The sequence below is a fragment of the Leucoraja erinacea genome, chromosome 18 (assembly GCF_028641065.1).
Source record: "Leucoraja erinacea ecotype New England chromosome 18, Leri_hhj_1, whole genome shotgun sequence".
Taxonomy (NCBI): Eukaryota; Metazoa; Chordata; class Chondrichthyes; order Rajiformes; family Rajidae; genus Leucoraja; species Leucoraja erinaceus.
The window spans coordinates 6,087,666-6,112,106 of record NC_073394.1 but is presented as its reverse complement, the minus strand read 5'-3'; the positions used below and the strand labels follow the sequence as shown (position 1 = coordinate 6,112,106).

The 24,441-nt window shown below is 44.3% G+C and overlaps 1 protein-coding gene across 1 annotated transcript in view; it reads right to left on the bottom strand.

The window, feature by feature from the left end:
- Window positions 1-9,833: 9,833 nt before the first annotated feature.
- The window catches only part of ccnd1 (cyclin D1), a 29,223-nt gene continuing 14,615 nt past the window's right edge, over window positions 9,834-24,441 (bottom strand). The window contains exon 5 of the mRNA XM_055649196.1: window positions 9,834-13,668. Within this exon, the coding sequence (XP_055505171.1) occupies window positions 13,513-13,668 (156 nt within the window). The 3' untranslated portion in view covers window positions 9,834-13,512. The remainder of the gene's footprint in view (window positions 13,669-24,441) is intronic.

Below are 24,441 nucleotides of genomic sequence, written 5' to 3'. Positions count from 1 at the left end.
AGTGAAGATTATTTGTACATAAGCCTTCCTGTCAGTGGCGGCTAACAGACTAATCCCTCGGTGAGGGTATCAGATATGGTGGAGTATTTATAACAAGACGAGCAGGTTCATACCAGTGCCACTGCATCACAAGAGTCTTGCTCTGAACCCAACCGCACATATTATTCCATTCCCTTTCTCTTTTATCTGTGTGTTTCTCACACATTTCGTGCATGTGGTGGCAGGCAGGCTCCTCAATCAAACCACCCGCTTCAGGAAGAAGCCTTTTCCAAATTCCGTAATGGATTTGCGGCCATCTTAAATTCACGGCCATTAATCGTGGTCTCCCTCAAAACTAGAAACATATTCCTGCACGTCCTAAACAATCAATCCCATTCATGATCGCAAATACTTCTTGTTGGGTTTCACCTCAGCATGCTCTCCACAAATTTATGATGAAACAAATACCTCGCTAAGTTCAGGTATGGATTTCCTGTGGAATGTGTAGCATATGAACAGCCTGTCATTTATCTGAAAATTAAATGTTTACCATAAAACAAATTATGGGTTTACAGTGTTTAAGGAGGAACTGCAGATGCTGGAAAATCGAAGGTACACAAAAATGCTGGAGAAACTCAGCGGGTGCAGCAGCATCAATGGAGCGAAGGAAATAGTCTGAAGAAGGGTTTCGACCCGAAACGTTGCCTATTTCCTTCGCTCCATAGATGCTGCTGCACCCACTGAGTTTCTCCAGCATTTTTGTCTACCTATGGGTTTAGAGTATCTGGTACATTCATGTCAGGGTGGGGGAACACACACTTCCACTGAAATTCGTTTTTTTTTTTAAACGTAAATGTTTGCATTTATATAGCACCTTTCATGACGGTAGGGCTAGTTCTTTACAGCGCCAGAGACTCATGTTCGATCCTGACCACGGGTGCTGTCTGTACGGAGTTTGTACGTTCTCCCCGTGACCGCGTGGCGTTTTTTCTGGGTGCTCCGGTTTCCTTCCACGTTCCAAAGACGTGCAGGTTTGCAGGTCAATTGGCTTCTGTAAATTGCCCCCAGTGTTTAGTTTAGAGATACAGCACGGAAACAGGCCCTTCGGCCCAACGGGTCCGCGCCGACCAGCGATCCCCGCACATTAACACTATCCTGCACCCACTAGGGACAATTTTTGTCTTACATTTACCAAGCCAATTAACCTACAAACCTGTGTGTCTTTGGAGTGTGGGAGGAAACCGAAGATCTCGGAATCTCGGAAAAAACCCACGGGGAGAACGTACAAACTCCGTACAGACAGCGCCCGCAATCGGGATCGAACCTGGGTCTCCGGCGCTGCATTCGCTGTTAGGCAGCAACTCTACTGCTGCGCCACTGTGACTGCTGTGGGATTTGAAACTGGGATAACAATGAACAATGTACAGATGATCGATAGTTGCCCTGGACTCAGTGAGCCTAAGGGCCTGTTTCCACATTGTATCTCTAAGCTACAGGAAAAAACAGAAAAAATTCCCACAGGTTTCACAGGAAATTAAGTACTTTGTAAGTACAACTGTACGAAAAATACAAGAGCCAATCTTTACACAATAGGCTCCAACAGTTAATAATGGTGAGGTGATCAGTAATGTTCGATGTCCGCTTAGAGAGAAATATTGTTCAAGAAGGAACTGCAGACGCTGGAAAATCGAAGGTACACAAAAAAGCTGGAGAAACTCAGCGGGTGCAGCAGCATCTATGGAGCGAAGTCTGAAGAAGGGTTTTGGCCCGAAACGTTGCCTATTTCCTTCGCTCCATAGATGCTGCTGCACCCGCTGAGTTTCTCCAGCTTTTTTGTGTACCTTATTGGGAAATATTGGTTGGATACTTGGGATAAATCGCTTCTTCCAAAAACTGCATGGCACCTTCTACATCCATCTGAAAGCAGTATGATACTTTAGATTTAGTTTTAGTTTAAGAGATTTAGTTTATGGGGCAGCACAGCGGTAGAGTTGCTGCCTTACAGCACCAGAGACCCGGGTTTGATCCTGACCACAGGTGCTGTCTGTACGGAGTTTGGATGTTCTCCAAGTGAACGCGTGGGTTTTCTCCGGGTGCTCGGTCCCTCCCCCACACGGCCCAAAGATTCGCGGCTTTGTAAGTTAATTTACTATTTGTAAAAATTGTAAATTGTCCAAGAGCAGCATTGAGATTGAGCTGGTGTGTATCATAGTGCTAGTGGGGAAATCACTGGTCGGGGGAGGAATCACTGGTCGGCGTGGAATTGGTCGAAGGGCTTGTTTCCGCACCGTATCTCTAAAGGCTAAAGTCTACAGCATGGAAACTAGCCCTTCGGCCCATCGAGTCCATGTCGACCATCATGTACCTCCTCTACGTAATCCCACTTTTCCATCAATTACTTGTTTCATATTCCACATAATACACCGTGTTCTTCCTGAACGGTGCCACAATTTCTTTTCAGCGGCCACTTTCACTTTCAGGCCCAGACGACGTATTAATGATTTTCAGTTGTTAAGGAGCAGTACAAATTAGAACTGGGGGAACATTTCCCTCTTTACCTAATAAAGACACCGCGTTCACAGCCAGTGGAGCTCCGCTTCAGAACCACAGCTCAAACATCACACACATTCCGTTAGGTCTGTCTGTGCCAGTCTAGTGTGCAGCTGTCAAGGGAGTGGATGTGTCTGGACATTATGGCACGTTAAGGGGGGCTTTCTGACCAAAACATCATTAAATCTCCCGCAATCTCCGGGAGGCAGTATAACTCTGATCTGCTCAAGTGCCTTTAAATCCCTTGCTCCCTCCCACTCTGATCTGTGCTTTTACAATGACATAAGGGCACAATAGGGGTGCAGCAGTAGAGTTGCTGCCTTACAGCACCAGAGACCCGGGTTCGATCCTGACTATGGTATTATGTCAATACAAAGTTTGTATGTTGTCCCCGGGACCGCGTGGGTTTTCTCCTGGTACATCGGTTTCCTCCCACATCCCAAAGACATATGTGGGAAGGAACCGTTTGATTATAGAAACATAGAAATTAGGTGCAGGAGTAGGCCCAGTTTTTGCCCTTCGAGCCTGCACCGCCATTCAATATGATCATGGCTGATCATCCAACTCAGTATCCCGTACCTGCCTTCTCTCCATACCCCCTGATCCCCTTAGCCACAAGGGCCACATCTAACTCCCTCTTAAATATAGCCAATGAAACTGGCCTCAACTACCCTCTGTGGCAGAGAGTTCCAGAGATTCACCACTCTCTGTGTGAAAAAAAGTTCTTCTCATCTCGGTTTTAAAGGATTTCCTCCTTATCCTTAAGCTGTGACCCCTTGTCCTGGATTCCCCAACACCGGGAACAATCTTCATAAAGGATTATTGTAAAGGAAATGCCTGTATTTATAATTTGGGTAGACAAAATATGCTAGAGTATCTCAGCGGGACAGGCAGCATCTCTGGGGAGAAGGAATGGGCAACGTTTCAGGTCGAGACCCTTCTTCAAACTGATGCCAGGAGAGGGGGCTAGACAAAGATAGAATGTAGCCGGAGACAGTGAGACTAGTGGGGGAACTGGGAAGGGGAAGGGGATGGAGAGAGAAAGCAAGGGCTATCTGAAGCATCTATGGAGAGAAGGAATAGGCGACATTTTGGGTCGAGACCCTTCTTCAGACTGATGTCAGGGGGGAGGGGGGGGATGAAAGGAAGAGGCGGAGGCATTAGGCCTGTGGGAGAGCTGGGAAGGAGGGAGGAATCAAGGACTACCTGAAATTGGAGCAGTCAATGTTCATACCGCTGGGGTGTAAACTACCCAAGCGAAATATGAGGTGCTGCTCCTCCAATTTGCTCTGGGCCTCACTCTGACAATGGTGGAGGCCCAGGACAGAAAGGTCAAATTGGGAATGGGAGGGGGAGTTGAAGTGCTGAGCAAGACACAAAATGCTAGATTAAAATTTTATAATTTGGCCCTAATTGCCCTTAAATTGAGGAGAGGGTTAAAAGTCAAACACATTGGGTCAGATACAGGTCAGATGGTTCGAAAGGCATCTTTCCTTACCTGAAGTCATGAGCGAACTAGTTTTGTTTTGACGTTATATCTAATGGATCCAATAGTTTCTTGGTCACTATTACTGAGACAGGCTTGTTTTCAAATTCCAAATTTAATGAATTATTTGAATTTAATTTCCCTGGCAACCAGGGTTGGATTCAACATTTTCAGGTTAGTACAGGTTCGTGATCCTAACCTCTAGCCCAGAGCCATGAAGCTGGTATGCTGGTGTACTAGACATGGGTCAACCACAAGTTGGCATTTAGTTGACTGTCTCGCCTTGGTATATATGTCCAGTGGGGGAGTTAAGTGCCCAGCCACTCTCTCAGCACCAAAGGTCAACACAAACTGGAACAGTAACGTTTATTTAAACGCAAGGAACTGCAGATGTTGGCATCTTGCATGGGACACAAAGTGCTGGAGTAATTCAGAGGGTCAGGCAGCATCTCTGGAGAACGTGGATAATTAACGCTTCCTGAGTCTGAAGAAGGGACCCCACTTGAAATCTGAAGGGTAACTTATTCACGCAGAGGGTGGTGGGTGTATGGAACACACTGCGGGAGGAGGTAGTTGAGGCAGGGACTATCGCAACGTTTAAGAAACATTTAGACAGGTACATGGATTGGACAGGTTTAGAGGGAGTTGGGCCAAACCCAGGTAGGTGGGACTAGTGTAGATGGGGCATGTTGGCCAGAGTGGACAAGTTGGACCGAGGGGCCTGTTTCCATGCAGTATCACTTGTCACCTTGTCGTGGTGGAGAAGCTTGTGTGGTCCTGAGATCCTGAGAGCGATGCCGTCTGGAGCTATGCTCCTCATAGGGCCACCCATGGCGGTAAGGTCGAGGGGGAAGTCTCTGACAAAGAGCGATCCAACCAAGACCTCAACGGTGGAACAGGCGGAGGACGATGGCTGACCTTAGCGGAGCGTCACAACGGCTGGGAAGGCGGATGAAGTAGGTATGTTACAAAACTTACCCGAATCGTCGATGAGAATCTGCCCCCAGGCCGTGTGCGCAATTTTGGGGCTGTTTAGAGGGGACGGGTTTTAAAACGCGATTTTTACTAGGCTGTTGCAATCGAAAATGTTCAGCCTAGTAAATCATTAATGGAAAATCGCTGAAGGACCCCGTCGCAAAAGGTATTATTAGTTTTTATGGCCTTGTATAATAGTTATAATAGTTTAAAAACCACTCTCTCAACCCGCAACCTCTCGCAGCCCCAGGGTTTTATAAAGCAAACAATTAAAGGTATGTACCTTATTTTTACATTAAAAGGGGCTTCTTAAGAACCCTGTATATAAAGCTTTCTATAGCGAATAGTTCATTTTGGGCTCTTTATATCCCGCAGTATTTTTCTGGGCATTTGAGGGCACAAATCCACTGCAATGTGAAGTTCTAAACCAGCGCGTTCAGAGAATGCCACTAGGGAGCTGATTTAATTTGACAGTAATTTAGGGCAATTGAACACAATATTTCTTCCATGTGGCTTATATATGAATGTAAATGAGATTTAAAAATCATGTTTTATTGTGAGTTATTTGTGAATATTATTTGGACACTTAGGCTATTTAAAAATGTTAATCATTTATTTAGAAATGGATAGATGTTTAGTTCTAGTAATTGAAGTTTGAAATTAGCTACAATTGGGTAACTAACTAATTATATGCTTTAATTTCAGGTCCTCCAAGTAAGATTATTTTATATTTGTTTCAGAATGCTTCAATCTATGGTAACTGAAAATTTCATTCAGTTCTCTTCATTTTTAAGAAGGTTATGGGCTTTTGACTGTCCTCGATCACAGCTTTTTTGTTATGTCCATAGAAAATCAATAGGGAACAAGATGCTAATTTCCGGGTATGAAAATGGCCATAACTTTTTTATTACTTGAGATATGAAAGTGAATTAGGTGTCAAATTAAACTTATTGTTATGCTTTATCTGATGGGATAAATTGCAGACTTGATTTTTTAAATCTCAAAATTTTGTAACATTGCTAAATGAAGGCTGCAGCAGGAAAGGGTCTCCGGTCGTCTTGGACTCCATGCCACTGGATCCTGACCCAGATCTGTCAAGGACTGTGTGGTGGTTGTCTGTGCACCAGTCTCCCCACGTTAAACGAAGTCACGCACAGGCGTCCTCCATGAGAGGACAGTCATACTCGTTTCGAGTGCCCGCCGATGATCACCCTATGACTATCACTACATTGCTTCCATTACTCTAAGTGAGAAGGAAGGCAGGCCGGCTCCACCCGTTGAAAGCCTCCCATCTGGCCAATTTCCTTGTGTATGGTGCATTTTGGAAATAATCTGATTTTCATATTAGTTGATGTTATTCAGCTCACTTACACTGAAAGAAAGTGAGACACAAGTAATTTTGAAGTATAAATTTACCCGATCGTTTTATCTTTCTTCCCTATATCTGCCAGGGCAAGCTGTTAAAAAAGTTCAATTTCCCCCCCCCCCCCACTCATTTTTTAATTGCTATTAATAATAAGATTCACCATATGCAGAGGCACTTGAATCCAGGGGGTTTATTTCCACTGAGACTGGTGTTGAGACTCGCATCTGCTGCTAATTGTACTAAGAAAGGATGAAAAACACCAACCTAATGTCCTGCAAGGTAATATAACCTAAAAAAAAAACCTGACACGAGCTCATGTTATCTTTGTTGGAACGAACAATGGGGATTGGCTTCTCGGCAACACTGTGAAACCTGGGTCACATACAGCCGTCTAACAGAGCCGTACACATCAATAGACATTGGCAACCATTGACTTGGGATCTTTGAAATGATCCCTTGCACAGTTGTCAGCAGAATAAGATAATGGGAAAGATAAATCGTTCAACAATGTCCGTGTAAGCACTCCACCATGAAGCCTCATTCCGATGTTGGCTGACTGGTGCGTCCCTTGGAAATTAAGAGGGACTTCGCCTATTGAAGAATCATTGTCCACTTCGCAAACTGAAGGCTTGTTCTCCCCATTAGTGCTACGCAGTGAAAATAGATTGAGATCTGTCTTTAGTCTTTGAGTCTTAGGCCATCCGGCCCAACTTGCCCAAACCGGCCCACATGTCCCACCTACACTAGCCCCACCTGCCTGCGTTTGGTCCATATCGTTCTAAACCTGTGCTATCCATGCACCTGTGTAAATGTTTCTTACACGCTGCGATTGTACCTGCCTCAACTACCTCCTCTGGCAGCTCGTTCCATGCAACTACCACCCTTTGCGTGAAAAAGTTATCCCTCAGATTCCTATCAAATCTGCCCACACCTCAACTCAAATCTGTGTCCTTTGGTCCTCAATTCCCCTACTCTAGGCAAGAGACTCTGTGCATTTACCTGATCTATTGCTTTCATGATGTTGTACACCTTGATAAGATCGCCCTTCAGCTCCCTGCGCTCCAAGGAATAGAGTCCTTGCCTGCTCAATATCTCTCTATACCTCTATAGCTCTATAGCTCAGGCCCTCAGGTTCTGGCAACATCCTCGTAAATCTTCTCTGCGCCCTTTTTCTGTAGCTTCCTCACTTGTTTTTATTTCTGGCCTGGTTGATACCAAGCTAGAGTCCCACAGAGTTTTTGGGTCCATCTATATTTCATAACTTGTAGGTGCAGAATCGGGCCATTCGGCCCATCAAGTCTACTCCGCCACTGATCATGGCAGATCTATTTTTGTCTCTCAACCCCATTCTGCTGCCTTCTCCCCTTAACCCCTACCACCCGTACTAACCAAGAATCCATCAATCTCCACTCTAAAACATATCCATTGACTTGGCCTCCACAGCCTTCTCTCAAATGATCAGTTTCCGTGCACAAATCCAGAAAATGTGGCTATTTCAGAGTTTTGCGACACAGCGCGGAAACACGCCCATTGGCGCACCAAGTCCACGTTAACCATCGATCGCCCGCCACCAGTTCTATGTTATTGCCAGTTTCGCACCCTACACACTAGGGGCAACTTATAAAGGCCAAGTAATCTACAAACCCGCACGTCTTTGGAATGTGGGACTAAACCGGAGCACCCAGTGGAAACCCACACAGGTCACGTGGAGAACGTACAAACTCCGTACAGACAGCACCCGTAGTCAGAATCGAACCTGAGTCTCTGGTGCTGAAAGGCAGCAACTCTATCCGCTGCACCACTGTGCTGCCCATCTCAAATAATCACACACAGGGAAGCCATTTTGACCTTTTACTAGAATTCTTTCTAAAGTTTTTCCTTCCAATCAAGGTTAAAGTCCATAGATTTTGACTTCAAACGCAAACAGTATAGATTGAGAATTTAAATATTTTTTAAAATATCTGAAAATATGGCCTGTGTTTGTAAATTTGGCTTAATATGTCGTGTGTTTGTAAATCTGGACATTAAATTACTGAGTGGCTGCAAAGACTAATTCTCACTAAAGTCTTTCAGAGGGGAAAGAAAAATCTGTTGTTTTTAACTGGTGCTGTCCAAATAAAGAAATAGACTTCGGAGAGAAATAGACTTGTATGGTCTAAAATCTCTCTACAACCACTAAACTAAACTAAACACAGTATTTTGTGAAATATTCACAATGGCATCTTGAGCTGTGGACTGAATTCGAGACATACCATGGCATGTGACTATTAGTTTAGTTTAGAGATACAGTGCGGAAACAGGCCCTTCGGATTCTACCTCGTGCCAAATTCAACATAGTTGACGACCCATGTTGTGGGGTGGCGCAGCGGTAGAGTTTGCTGCCTCACAGCGCCAGGGACCCACCACGATGCATCGCTGCTTGTTTTGAGAACAGCTCCATCCTAGACCGCAAGGAATTGCAGCGAATTGTGGACGTGGCCCAGACCATCACACAAACCAACCTCCCTTCCATTGACTCCATTGATACCTCACGCTGTCTCGGCAAGGCCAGCAGCACAGTCAAGGACCAGTCGCACCCTAGCCACTCCCTCTTCTCCCCTCTCCCATCGGGCTAAAGGTATCCAAACGTGTAAAGGCACACCTCCAGATTCAGGGACAGTTTTGTTCCCAGCTGTTATCAGGCAACTGAATCATCCTACCACAACCAGAGAGCAGTCCCGAGCTATTATCTACCTCTTTTGTGACCCTCAGACTATCTTTGAACGGAACGGACACTACTGGCTTTATCTTGCACTAAACATTATTCCCTTTATCATGTAAATGGCTCGATTGTAATCATGTATTGTATTACCTGGATAGACTTGGTTTATCTGGATAGACTTGGTTTATACTCTCTAGAATTTAGGAGATTGAGAGGGGATCTTATAGAAACTTACAAAATTCTTAAGGGGTTGGACAGGCTAGATGCAGGAAGATTATTCCCGATGTTGGGGAAGTCCAGGACAAGGGGTCACAGCTTAAGGATAAGGGGGAAAATCCTTTAAAACCGAGATGAGGAGAACTTTTTTCACACAGAGAGTGGTGAATCTCTGGAACTCTCTGCCACAGAGGGTAGTTGAGGCCAGTTCATTGGCTATATTTAAGAGGGAGTTAGATGTGGCCCTTGTGGCCAAGGGGATCAGAGGGTATGGAGAGAAGGCAGGTACGGGATACTGAGTTGGATGATCAGCCATGAGCATATTGAATGGCGGTGCAGGCTCGAAGGGCCGAATGGCCTACTGCTGCACCTAATTTCTATGTTTCTAAGTTTCTACCACTGACTCGCTAGCACGCAACAAAAGCTTTTCACTGTACCTCGGTATACGTGACAATAACCTAACTGGCACGTAAAATACAGTATCTCACTGTGACAAGTTACATGCGATAATAAAGTATCATCCAATGCTCTAAACAAAAAAAAGCAAAAAGCACACAAGACAGCTTCAAAATATTTTTGTTTATTTCTATTCTGTTGAAAACTTGTCTAGTACAGGTCTGTTTGTGAAAATGTGCATTTCAGACCATGAACAGTGACATTTTGTAAAATATAAAAGTACAAATTTGTAATTGAATGCTTTATATAGATTGTGACCATCTGAAAATACGTGAAAACATTTGTTTTGTTTTTTTAAAACAGACATAATCGTCGGTATGCGAGGCCCCTATCGAGCTTTCGGCCTTTCAGTACAGATTCTCCTCTTTTTAATACAAAAAAATACAATACACTGCCTTTTTCGGTACACAATCTTGTACAACCAACGTCTGTGGTATGTGCAGCATTATGGTTTTAAAAACTGGAAGGTTCAGAAGAACAGAGATGCCAAATGCAGAAATAACTTGAGGTAAGCAATACTCCTGAAATTCAGACATTATACATCAGAACCATCTTGGATCCTGAAAGGAAATTTTGTTTTTTTCCTCTCCCAGGCAGAAACATTTCAGATAAGTGTATAACGTATTTCAGTTTTCAGTAAAACAGGACTATGAGGCAATATGTGAAACAAAAAAAAACCCACGGTGTAAAAAAGGTCAGGTTAACTGTAGTTTGAGGTAATGTGAACAGGAACCTTTTTTTTTGGAATAGAGCAGTAATCACATTAAGAAGAACTGATCACATTAACAAAACAAAAAAAAAAAAAAAAAAAAAATCTACAAAACTGATGTCAATTTTCTAAGTGAAAATTAAAAACCTATAACATGGCAGTATATGGCATTAATAAAAACTGATCCAAAAATAGCAGCAAAACACAATGACAAAAAAGGATTTAAATTTTTTTTTTATAAAAAGAGGAAAAAGCAAAAAAAAAAAAAAAAATGTTAATTTCAAACCAAGCTGGGAACTTTTCTGTAGCAGCTCATTAGGAGTGACCACTCCATAACTTACAATCAACACCATAAATGGCAGTTTCACACAAATATCTCTCCATCACATGCTCCTCACACCACATCATCAGTCTGAGTTTAATTTCTACATCTCCCCTCCACTTTCTAGCATCAGTACATACCAAGATGTGCAAATTTTCTATCAATATCTAGAAGCCAGGATGTAAGACACTGGAACAACTTTAAAACGCACCTCTTGTTTTTTTGTCCAAGACTGAATCTACAAAACACAAGACCTCGATCGATACTCAAAATGGGGCCTGAAGTTTTTCTTATTTTAAAGAAGTACATACAAACTGACAATGAGTCCATTCCACCAGCGTTCTCCACATGGGGCATAGAATAGCAGCAGCTTTATCCAGAATTTCTGCCTCATCGCACTCGCCCTAGAAGCACCAATATTGCCTCACGCTTCCATCGCGACACCGAACCGAACACGAGGGAATAAAGAGCGCCTGGCCTCGAGAGAGAGACCGCGGCCTGCATCTCCAGAAAGGGCAGCTCAAAAGTTCCCTTCCCAGCCGGTTTTTATTTTCAAATCGTAGTACTATCGAGAGCAAAAGGAAAAAAAAAATAAAAAAAATAATAACTTTTAAAAAAATAATAATAAATTGGGTGCAGCAAAGAAGAACGAGACAAACTCGCATAGGAAAATAATGAAGTCCCGTCGGGTGAAGATGCAGGTTAGTTTGGCCGATCTGTAGCAGGTGGCCAGTCCACTTTCTCCACCGGAATGAGTCATCCCCAGACTATTTTCCATGTTGATGGAGAGGTTAGGCGGACAGAGTAGTGAACACCACCAATGCATCTCCCAATCCCAAAACCACTTGCAATGCCATTTAACAGAGAGAGATGAAAAAAAAAAACAGGTTTTTCTCAAGTGTGACTTTGACCCACTCACCCTCCTACTTGCCAGTTAACCACAGACCATCGTCTTTTGAGATCAAGTGCAAGTGTGTCCCTTCACCCCCTCGTGAGTGTTTACTGGGTTTGTGTGTCTGTCCCCCGTTGCACACAATATTGCAGACACTCAAGTCTGCAAAGGGAGGAAGGGGTGGGTTAGTCACAATAACAACTGCACCTCGTGAATACCCCCTCAATCATCGAGAAATCCCTGTCCTAAGGATCTTCTTATTTCTAGTTTCTGTAATGCCCCCCGTGGCATTTCAAACTTTTTCAAAAAAAACTCTTATTGGGTGGATGTCACTTTTGCTCAAGGTGTAAGATCCTACAACTGCGCCACAACCCTCGAACTTTTGATGTCCTTCCACTGGAAGCTTCTTCTACCTCAGTCTTACAATAAATAGATCTACATTACCTTATAAATAAATTACATGGAGTTCCTTTCATTGTGGATAATTAAGTAAATAGCTTCCAGAACAATATGGTTACAATCTATGCGTGCTGATATAACCTGAAAAACACATCTAAACAGGCCCCATTTCTAAATTAGTTGGCACATGAATGATTTCTAAACACTGTTCGTTCTATCTTTAAAATAAAATTCAGCAATGCCAGCAGTTTTGATTGGAATGTAATGCCATTCATCAGAACGTCACATCCAAGTTTCATTCCCCTTCTCCGTCACCATAGTCAACGTTACTTGTTTTGCAAAACACAAGCGTCTTAATATTTCTAAACCATTCCATTTTTTTCCCCCTCAAAATTAAAAAAAAAAAAAATTCCACACAAAAGGAAGAAGAAAAAAAAAACAACAAAAAAGAGGACTTTTTCCAAAAAAAAACCTACCGACTGAAAGTGCTTTGAAATGGAATGGTTTAAGAAAGGCCATTGATCAAACCTGTCCTTAACCAAGCAGGAAGAGCAGACTCCAGCTAGCACTCTATTTACATAGGTTTGTTCTGTCCAAACAAATAAAAGTAAAAATAAAATTTAAAAAAGACCAAGTCTTTTAAAAAGATATTATAGCATTAGTAAGTGTGTGTATAATTAGGTATTTAGCCTTGGGTAGTAAAATTGGCCGGTTTGAATAATGTGGAACTTTGCAACAATCTCGTCCAGGCTATCCACAGACTCCATAGAATACATATTATAATGCTGATAACTAAAAATACACAAAAAATGGGTTACATCAACCATTTATAAGGTGAAGAGGATAAGCACAAAAGGAATCAAATTATCATCGGGACACACTGATTATAAAGTGACTAAACACATAGACAAGCAAGTATAGAAAGGTCTAATTCGCTGTAAAAAGCTATGCATTGTTTCCTTACATGTTTTTTTCCTTTTCTTTTTTTTAAAAAGAAAAATAAACAATTAAAATTGTTACTACCTAAAACCCTCTTCTACATTAAAAATGGTTCATTCACACTCAAAAAAAAAATCAGATCTAATAGCTCCCCTAATGACATTTTCTATTATCTATTATTATAAAACGCAGAAGCATAAACACTTAAATTTTTTTTTGTATATATAAAAAAAAACACTATTTCATTAAGGTCTCATATAATCGGCATGTGTTTTGTGGCATGTCTCGTGTTCAGCATTGCGAATGCCTTTCTTTGCCTTTTTACAGTTTTCAGACTACTCGTATGTAATGCTTGGTGAAAGGATGGGAGCACTGAAAGCTAAAAAGGAAGCCGTTCCCTTCTTTTTTACAATGTGCTGGATGTTTTGGAGGGGAGGTCATGATGTTTTTTTTTTTGATAGATAATATATATATATAGCGAGCATTTCCTTGTGAGTTTGCATGTGATCGCGCTGTCGGTCATCATAGGTTCACGTCCCGCACGTCGGTCGGTGTGTACGAGATGTCCAGTTCATCCTCAAGAGTTTTTGTTTCCGGGGATATGCTGGTGTGTTGTACCTGGCGGAGGCTGGACTCCAGCAGGGATTCGATCTGTTCCTGGCAGGCTCGTAAACAGTCCTGTGCAGAAGGCGAACAAGTAGAGAAAAATCAGAATCGGAATCGCACTTTATTCGCCAAGTATGTTTTGCAACATACGAGGAATTTCATTTGCCAGGTCAGTCTTACAATTAAAAGCAACAGATCACTCAAACGCACATTTTAACATGAACATCCACTGCAGTGACTCCCACACATTTCTCACTGTGATGGAAGGCAAAGACAAGTAGACAACAAATTTAAAGAAAATTCAAACAGGAGACAGAAAATACCGCGTTGGAGTTTTTTTTAAATAAAATGTTTCCAAGGAATTATCTGATTCATTTTCACTTACAGTTTAAGGGCCTGTCCCACTGTACGAGGTAATTCAAGAGTTCTCCAGAGTTTTACCCTGATGCGAACTCGGAGAATGTCCGTAGCGGGTCCGTATGAGTTTGTGGATGTCTCGTAGCAGCTCGTACGAGTAAAAAGTAACAATTTTTTCATCACGAGCATTTTTTTACGTGGACATTTTTTCACAGTGTTGAAAAAACGTCACGAGTTTACCGGGTTTCCCCGAGTACCTACTGTTACTCGTACGAGCCGCTTCGAGACATCCACGAACTCCTACGGACATTCTCCGAGGTCGAATCAGGGGAAAACTCGGGAGAACTCTTGAATAAGCTCGTGCAGTGGGACAGACCCGTTAGATTTAGTTTAGTTTAGAGATACAGCACGGAAACAGGCCCATCTATCCACCGAGTCCACACCGACCAGCGATCCCCGCACATTCACAGTATCCAACGCACTAGGGATGATTTACAAATTTTACATGGGCCAATTAACCGTCTAACTTGCACGTCTTTGGTGTGTGAGAAGGAATCGGAGAACCCGGGGAAACCAATACAATCACAGGGAGAACGTACAAACTCCGTACAGACGGGCACCAAAGTCACGATCGAACCCGCGTCTCTGGCCCTGTTAGGCAGCAACTCTGTTACTGCGCCACCATGCCACCCTAGTTTAGTTTAGAGACACAGCATGGAAAGAAACTCATCGACCCACTGAGTCCACGCCAACCATCATCCATCCGTTCACACCAGTTCTATGCTATCCTGCTTTCTCATTCACTCCCACACATTAGGGGGAATTAACGTACAAACCAGCATGTCCTTGGCTCCCATGGCAAAATTCACACTCATACGTCTTAGTCTAGATCCCTGGATGATAGATAAGTAACAAGATAGTCTGAAGAAGGGTCTCGACCCGAAACGTCACACATTCCTTCTCTCCAGATATGCTATGCTGCCTGGCCCGCTGAGTTACTCAAAACATTTTTCCTGCATCTATCCTGTCCAATTCCTTAATTGTTATATGTTTCTATTTGATCGCCCTCATCATAAATTCCAGTGAATATAAGCCCAGTGGATCCATTCTTTGCAGTCTCTAGATAGTTCTAGGTTCAGGTTAATTATTGCCATGTGTACCCAGGTACAATGAAAGGCTTTGCTTTGAATGCTATTAAAACAGATCAAGCTAATACCACACATAAATCCAATCAACTCAAACTCAAGGTACAATAGGAAGAGAATCTTGCTTCCAAGATGGCACCCAAGCTGTAGATTAGTGTCACTCATTTCATGAGTCATGCCCACTAGTGTTTCAGTTATCATTGCTTGCTGAATTCCTTTAGTGTAAGTTGAATGTGCAAGTGTGTAGTCATGCTTGCTATGTAGTTAATAAAATCTTTGGATCTTTATACTGGTGTAAGGTTTTCGTTATTTGTATGGTCATCACTCAACATGGTGTCAGAAGTGGGATTCGAACCCACGCCTCCAATTGGAGATCACTCTCCACGCGACTCTTTGTGTGTTGGTCGTAGAAGCGGATCTACAATCACATATCACAATCGCTCCACACTCTTAAATCTTTATACCCAAAACTATATGCTGTAAATGGCTCGATTGTAATCATGTATAGTCTTTCCGCTGACCGGTTTGCACGCAAAACTTTTTTTCACTGAACCCTCGGTACACGTGACAATAAACTAAACTAAAAGGGGAAGATACTGAGTGCAGAACATGGTGCTCGGCATTGCAGCGCATTAGTTCCACAGACAAAGTCCAATGTTCACAATGGGGTAGAGATGACAACTTCAAGGAACTGCCAGCCATAATCGGCAACCCTACCTAAGCTCTGCACAGCTCAGTCTGTCAACTGCAGGACAGTGTTAAAAGCAGCCACACTTGTAAAAGATTTAAAAAAAAAATGTTTTTGCGTGCAAGGATGGATTTTGAAGATACATCAATCATAAGGTCATAAGTGATAGGAGTAGAATTAGGTTATTCGGCCCATCAAGTCTATTCCACCATTCAACCATAACTGATCTATCTCTTCCTCCTAACCCAATTCTCCTGCCTTCTCCCCATAATGGGGTACTGATTCTGGATGATCAGCCGTGATCATATTGATTGGCGGTGCCGGCCCGAGGGGCCGAATGGCCTACTCCTGCACCTATTTTCTATGCTTCTCTGTAATAGGAACAATTGAGATAGAGACAACTGGGGGACAATCAGGGAGAGATTGATTCTTAATTAGTACGGGTGTTATGGGGAGAAAGGAGGAGAATGGAGTTCGGAGGGAGATAGATCAGCCATGAATGAATGGAAGAGTGAACTCAATGGACTGAATTCTGCCCCTATCACTCATGAACTTATGAATTATCCACTTCATGCAGTGCCAGAAATAACAGTGGGTAGAAACAGTCAATGGCCAACTTTGGAACAGTGACATCAAATGCAAACACAGGGACACGGTGCAAGCAGCGCAAAACATGATTTATTGTAATGCATTCTCAATTCATTCCGGGCCCGATCCTGCCTTTAAGATAGATAGAGAAACTGTGAAGCCCTGCCACAAGCACTTGATTCAGGCCACGCGGCACTGTTAATCCGATCCAATTTCACAGCAGTTCCGACTTTGGAGACATCAGTGCATTACCAGACTCACCGCCAACAATTTATCAGATACTACAAGTCTTAAGGTCCGAGATCCCCTCAGCCATTCATAGAACAGTGCAACACATAAACAGGCCCTTCGGCCCACAACGTCCATGCCGAACATCAGTTGCAGTTTAGTTTAATGTCACGTGTACCGAGGTACAGTGCAAAGCTCTTTGTTGCGTGCTAACCAGTCAGCGGAAAGACAATACGTGATTACATTCGAGGCGTTTACAGTTTATAGATACATGATACGGTAATAAAGTTTAGTACAAGGTAAAGCCAGTAATGTTCGATCAAGGATAGTTCAAGGGTCACCAATGAGATAATGCTTCCAAGATGGGGCCCAACCCCAAGACCACAATGTCCATCAGTTGCAGTTAGTTTAATGTCATGTGTACCGAGGTACAGTGCAAAGCTTTTTGTCAAGACCACCTCACCTCTGACGCCAAGACCACCTCATCTGCATGCATGCAGTTAATCCATATCCCCCCCCCCCCCCCCCCCCGTTCTCTGTATATCCATGTTTCTATCCAAAAATGCCACTATTGTATTCAAGCACCAGAGTGTTCCAAGCACTCACCACTCACTGTGTAAAATAAAAAGCGCTCAATTCCTTTAAATCTTTCCCAACCCTTATATAGGCAGAACAACATAAGAATGCGTATTTTATTAACTCACCATCTCTCATCCCCAAAAAAACCCCCCATCAAAGATCAATGATGATATCTCTCGACAATTTAAACATCGTGACCTATTGTCTGACATCAAAGAGTCAGGTGGTCCTCCTCACAGCCATGACGTTTACTCCCTACAGATTCATTCAAAGCCTCCCCAAATCTATTCAACCAACTGTGCATGGGGGAGGAGGGGGGGGGGGGGGGGGGAGGGGGAGAGGGGGGGACGGGGGGGGGGGGGGGGGGGGGGGGGGGGGGGGGGGGGGGAGGGAGGGGGGGGGGGGGGGGGGATGAGAGGAGGGAGGAGGGGGGGGGAAACTAGAGGGGTCAATTAGGGCAAACTGGAGAAGGGTCTCGACCAGAAACGCCACCCATTCCCTCTCTCCAGAGATGCTACCTGTCCCACTGACTTATTCCAGCTTTTCTTGTCCATCTAAAGCAGTGGTTCCCAACTTTTTTTTAAATGCAAACTAATCACCTCTAGAATCCTGATGCCCCCCCCCCCCACCCATATATAATTCCCATTTAAAAAGTGAACTCTGTTTCTCTGAAGAAGACCTTGGTTTGCTGCTCAAAAGAACCCACTGAGAGCAAGAAATTCCAGCTTTTCTTGAAAAAAAAAAATCTAAAGGCAAAGGTTAACCTTGGTTAAGTTCTGAGCAAGAAATTACTAAAAAATTGTAAAAAAAAATAAAACGAAAATTTGGACCCAGACCTCCTCAGTCGCACTCAATTGCCCCCCTTAAAAATCAAATTGCCCCCCTGTGGGGCGTACACCCCACGTTGGGAACCACTGATCTAAAGGCAAACGTTAACCTTGGCCATCCAATTCTTTCTTCCAAAGACTTGCAAAACTCACGAGCATTTTTCAACAAGTTATTTCCGAAACAGTCACAAGATACCGTGGCCATTTCGAACAAAACGTGCAAGTCTGTAGAGAAAGTACGATGAGAGAGAATTGCAAATTGCGTGGATTGCAATGCGTTGTCGGTACAGGCTGCGAGACGGCACGGTGGCGCAGGGGTAGAGCTGCTGCTGTACAGCACCACAGACACGGGTTCGATCCCGAATACTAGTGTTGTTAGGTTGTCAAGCCTTTACATTCCTTTCTGGAAACAAATATTTTCAATCGCTAAATAAGCCCATCTATGGCAACATTTTAATCTATTTTCCCTCAATCCTTCTTCCTCAATGACCAAATCAATTTACTGATAGGGTCAGTGCTGCCACGTGTTGTCAGAGCATTTCAGTATTCTAGTACCTGAAAATCAGTATTTTGCTGAGGAAATCAGTATTTTTACGTGGTGCCATTTTGCTGAAAAAAGTGTTGTTTTAATGTGCGGTCATACCCATGTAAGAGTACAAGAATGCATAACTTTGCTCCCAATTGACATGTCTTCTACGCACCTTACTTGACAGTGCATTCATTGCCATCTCTTTGTATACTGCTGTTTGAACGGCCGCTTCCTGCTTTTAGCACCAGATGATGATGTAGAAACCATTTTGGAAGCCTCCCTCTCCCTCCCTTGCTCTTTCTCCCTCCTTCCTCTCAAGAGACAAGAAGCACAATAGTGCACGTAATTTGTAAAACCCGTCCCCTTCACTGTGAAACGACTCGATAGTAATCATGTATTGTCTTTCTGCTGACTAGTTAGCACGCAACAAAAGCTTTTCACTGTACCTCGATACACAAAACTAATGCAATAAACTCAACTAGACCATCCCCCCCTTCCCATTACCACCTCGGGTATCAAGCAAGATGGATGTGAATTCAAGACCTGCTCTGGAATCATAGGTGACGATTTACCATTGTACTTGGGAGTCAAAATGCTATTTTTTTGGACGCCATTAAGGCTCAGATAGATACATGTTCCCCCCCCCCCCCCCCCCCCCCCATGTTCCGTCCCTGTACTAGTTTCACTGTCGTCCTGCTTGGTTTCACTGTCTGTATCACTCGTTATCACCTTTTCCACAGCCAACAATGGACCATTGTGGGCTCCACCTGTCCTTGATCATCGTTGCTGGCTTTGATTTGTTCTTTTCATACCCTTTCATTCACTTGTTCTTTGTATCCTTTCACGCCTCTAGCTTCCCTCTCCCCTAGCTCAGTCTAGAGAAGGGTCTCGACCCAAATCGTCACCTATTCCTTTTCTCCAGAGGTGCTGCCTGACCCGCTGAATTACTCCAGCATTATGCTGGAGTAACTCTTTAATTCAAATCGGCATCTTACATAGCGTGTGTGGGATAGTGTTAGTGTGCGGGGACGGCTGGTCGGTGGGGACTCGGTGGGCCGAAGGACCTGTTTCCGCGCTGTATCTCTAAACTAAACTTTCTACTTGCATATGGGGCGTGCACAGCCTAAAGTTGTAGGGCAACTTGTTCTATTTGATGGTATTTGATTGTGCCTGCCAGGTTGATTGCATTCGTCGAAACAGGGCAGACCACGTGAAGGTTGCTGTAGACGGGAGAGCACAGGTCATTTTACAGAGTGGTGGGAGGAGGAGGAGGAGGGGAGGATTGGAGAATTAACCATCAGAAAGGGCCATGTTTGCGCTTCAGTGTTCCCACATCCACAATCTCTTGAGAAAAAACAGATGCCTAATCTAAAGGTGTGTGGGCAGGCAAAAGATTAAGCCGAAAGACAATTAGAAACTTGATCACACCTAACAAAATGCAGAGCCCTCACACAATGAGGGCAAGAGACCTTTTGAAAAGTAGGAGGCTTCCCATGGGGTTCAATTATACTTAATTTGGGCTCTAATTACCAATGATCAAAGGAAAACAGGAAATTGGACCCAGTGCTGAAACCGACTGATCTAGGAACGAAAGCGGCCCCATGCACACTTGACAAACTGAAGTCGTAAGCGAAATACGTGGGCAAAAGAACAAAAATTAAAATCCCGTTTATTTCACTTTTAACGAATTCTATTTTTTTAAAATTAATGAATCTGCGCTTCAGGGTTTCGATTAGATTATTGATCATGTGAAGTCAAATTTACAGCTACTTTCGGTTATCAATTTTCTTGAATCTTTTGCAATTATTAACTAGGGCCAACTAGTTGCAAGTTATTGTGCAGGCAGGAACAGCAGATGCTGGTTTACACTGAAGATAGACACAAAATGCTGGAGTAACTGAGCGAGGACAGGCAGCATCACTGGATTGAAGGAATGGGTGACGTTTCGGTTCGAGACCCTTCTTCGGAGATTCATGCCAACTCCTTGCATCATTAGCTCCAAGTACATCCCCATTTCTTCTCACCCCCCCCCACCCCCATAAAGCAAGCCAAGTCATAGCAAATATTAGCCTCATTCACTTAGCGAGGAAGTTGGCAGGTTAGACTGAAGTGCAGGTATGTCGACCTAAAGTCAATCTGCTTTAATAGTTAAACAGCCCACAACATTGAATGCAAGTCTGAAGAAGGGTTTCGGCCCGAAACGTTGCCTATTTCCTTCGCTCCAAAGATGCTGCTGCACCCGCTGAGTTTCTCCAGCTTTTTTGTGTAACATTGAATGGCAGCAAGGATTAAGGTGGGCAAACAGAAGAGGGTGTGCAAATCGGCTCGTTTTAGATTTAAATACTTCCATCATATCTATTGAAGGGCGGCACGGTGGCGCAGCTGGTAAGAGTTGCTGCCTCACAGCGCCAGAGACCCGTGTTCCATCCTGACTACGGCTGGTGTGTGTACGGAGTTTGTACAGTCTCCCCTTGGGTCCTCCCCCCAGTGTGCTCCAGTTTCCTCCCACACTCCACAAAGACGTGCGGTGCAGGTTTGTAGGATAATTTGACTTTGGTAACGTGTGCCTAGCGCGTGCCCCACGGGGACCGCAGGTCGGCGCGGACACGGTGGGCCGAAGGGCCTGTTTCCGCGCCCCATCTCTAAAGTCTACAGTAAAAAAGGCAAGGATTCGGGTCGGGATCCTTCTTCAGGCTGACTGCAGCAGGGGAGGGAGGGCTAAACATAGAAACATAGAAATTAGGTGCAGGAGTAGGCCATTCGGCCCTTCGCGCCTGCACTGCCATTCAATGTGATCATGGCTGATCATCCAACTCAGTATCCCGTACCTGCCTTCTCTCCATACCCCCTGATCCCCTTAGCCACAAGGGCCACATCTAACTCCCTCTTAAATATAGCCAATGAACTGGCCTCAACTACCCTCTGTGGCAGAGAGTTCCAGAGATTCACCACTCTCTGCGTGAAAAAAGTTCTTCCCATCTCGGTTTTAAAGGATTTCCCCTTTATCCTTAAGCTGTGACCCCTTGTCCTGGACTTTCTTCATAAGACAGTCCTGACATCCCAGGAATCAGTCTGGTGAACCGTCTCTGCACTCCCTCTATGGCAATAATGTCCTTCTTCAGATTTGGAGACCAAAACTGTACGCAATACTCCAGGTGTGGTCTCACCAAGACCCTGTACAATTGCAGTAGAACCTCCCTGCACCTATACTCAAATCCTATTGCAATGAAGGATAACATACCATTCGCTATCTTTACTGCCTGCTATACCTGCATGCCTCACTTCAATGACTGACGTACCATGACACCCAGGTCTCGCTGCATCTCCCCCTTTCCCAATCGGCCACCATTTAGATAATAGTCTGCTTTCCCGTTTTTGCCACCAAAATGGATAACCTCACATTTATTGTTGCGTAAAGCTGGGAAGAGGCGGGGACGAGAGAGAGCCAAGCCTGGCAAGTAAAGCCCGAAACGTCGCGGGAAAGAGAGCAGGAAACTCCACCTCCAGCCCCACTGAGTAAATCAAAAGCCAGTCCTACTTCTCACCTCATCTGCAAATTCGAGACACATTTACATTTCCCTTTGTTCAGTTTCCCACCAATGCTGTAAAGACCAAAGATCCTATAATCGTTGGTAAAGACAATCTTTGCTTTAGCCCCCCCCCCACCCCGTTCCTTTTGGTCCGTCACACACTGCTAAAGATTGAATCTGAGGAAGCGTCTTGACCCGAAACGTCACCTACTCCTTTTCTCCATAGATGCTGCCTGGCCCACTGAGTCACCCCAGCTTTAAGCCGGCATCTGCCGTTCCTTCCGACACTGCCAGTGGGCTCAGGTAGACAAAAGTGCTGGAGAAACTCAGCGGGTGCAGCAGCATCTATGGAGCGAAGGAAATAGGCAACGTTTCGTCCCAAAACGTTGCCTATTTCCTTCGCTCCATAGATGCTGCTGCACCCGCTGAGTTTCTCCAGCACTTTGTCTACTTTCGATTTTCCAGCATCTGCAGTTCCTTCTTAAACACTTAATCTGGGCTCGCAACTCTTGACCCATCGCAGTGTTTGGTCCGGGCATTGTGGCAGGAAACAAAAAAGCCTGCCGTTGCCTCAGAGATCACCGCACACTCGCATCGAGCCCTCGCGCATGTTAAATGAGAAACCTCCTTCCTCCCTTCCCCAATTCATTCCCGACTGCCTTTTATTGCTTGTTTCCTACTGAGGCGCATCTCCTGCTGGCCGACAAGGCAGAAGAATAGACACTCAGGGAGAGAGAGAGAGAGAGGGAAAAAAAATCTCCTCTTTAGCAACGGGGTTTTGGTTTAGTTTAGAGGTACAGCGCGGAAACAGGCCCTTCATAGAAACATAGAAATTAGGTGCAGGAGTAGGCCATTCGGCCCTTCGAGCCTGCACCGCCATTCAATATGATCATGGCTGATCATCCAACTCAGTATCCCGTACCTGCCTTCTCTCCATACCCCTCTGATTCCCTTAGCCACAAGGGCCACATCCAACTCCCTCTTAAATATAGCCAATGAACTGGCCTCAACTACCCTCTGTGGCAGAGAGTTCCAGAGATTCACCACTCTCTGTGTGAAAAAAGTTCTTCTCATCTCGGTTTTAAAGGATTTCCCCCTTATCCTTAAGCTGTGACCCCTTGTCCTGGACTTCCCCAACATCGGGAACAATCTTCCTGCATGTAGCCTGTCCAACCCCTTAAGAATTTTGTAAGTTTCTATAAGATCCCCTCTCAATCTTCTAAATTCTAGAGAGTATAAACCAAGTCTATCCAGTCTTTCTTCATAAGACAGTCCTGACATCCCAGGAATCAGTCTGGTGAACCTTCTCTGCACTCCCTCTATGGCATATTCGGACATATTAACACTATCCTACACACACTAGGGACAGTTTTTTGCATTTACACCAAGCCAATTAACCCACAAACCTCAACGTCTTTGGAGAGTGGGAGGAAACCGAAGACCAGGGAGACAACCCATGCGGTCACGGGTGAGAACGTACAAACCTCGTTCAGACAAGCACCCGTGGTCGGGATCGAACCCAGGTCTCGGGCGCTGTAAGGCAGTAACTCTACCGCTGGGTCACTGGTAATGTCACTGCGTTGTTACTCAGACGATAAAACTGGACTGAGATGTGTGACGTGTGGAGAGGATGTTTCCACTAGTCGGGGAGTCTAGGACTAAAGGTCACAGCCTCAGAATTAAAATATATTCTTTTAGGATGGAGATGAGGAGTCATTTCTTTAGGGTGGTGAATCCATGGAATTATTTGCCACTGTAGGCTGTGTAGGCCAAGTCGGTGGATAGAGAGGTAGACAGACATATTCTTGATTAGTGCGGGTGTCAGAGGTTGTGGGGAGAAGGCAGGAGAATGGGGTTAGGAGGGAGAGATAGATCAGCCACAATTGAATGGCGGAGTAGACTTGACGGGCCGAATGGACTAATTCTACCCCTATTCCTATTCCATTGGGAAGCTTTGAAAAAGGACACTGGGTCCACTTGTCATTAAGAGGGTTACAGGGCCACGTTCAAAGGTCACACACACACACCATGAGGTCCATTTCTGATGAGCCATTTCCTATTCTCCTTTTAAGCTGAACCCTCTACTCATCTCTGCTGGTACACTATTAATTGCCAGAGGTTCAGTAGAGATGCACACACCTATTGTCCCCTTGAATGGCTCAGTTTAGTGTATTGTCACCTTTACTGAGGTACAGTGAAAAGATTTTTGTTGCGTGCTAACCAGTCAGCCGAGAAACATTACATGATTACAATCGAGCCGTCCACAGCGTACAGATACATGGCTGTGGGAATAGCGGTCAGTGCAGGGTAAAACCAGCAAAGTCCGATCAAGGATAGTCCGAGGGTCACCAAAGAGGTAGATAGTAGTTCAGGA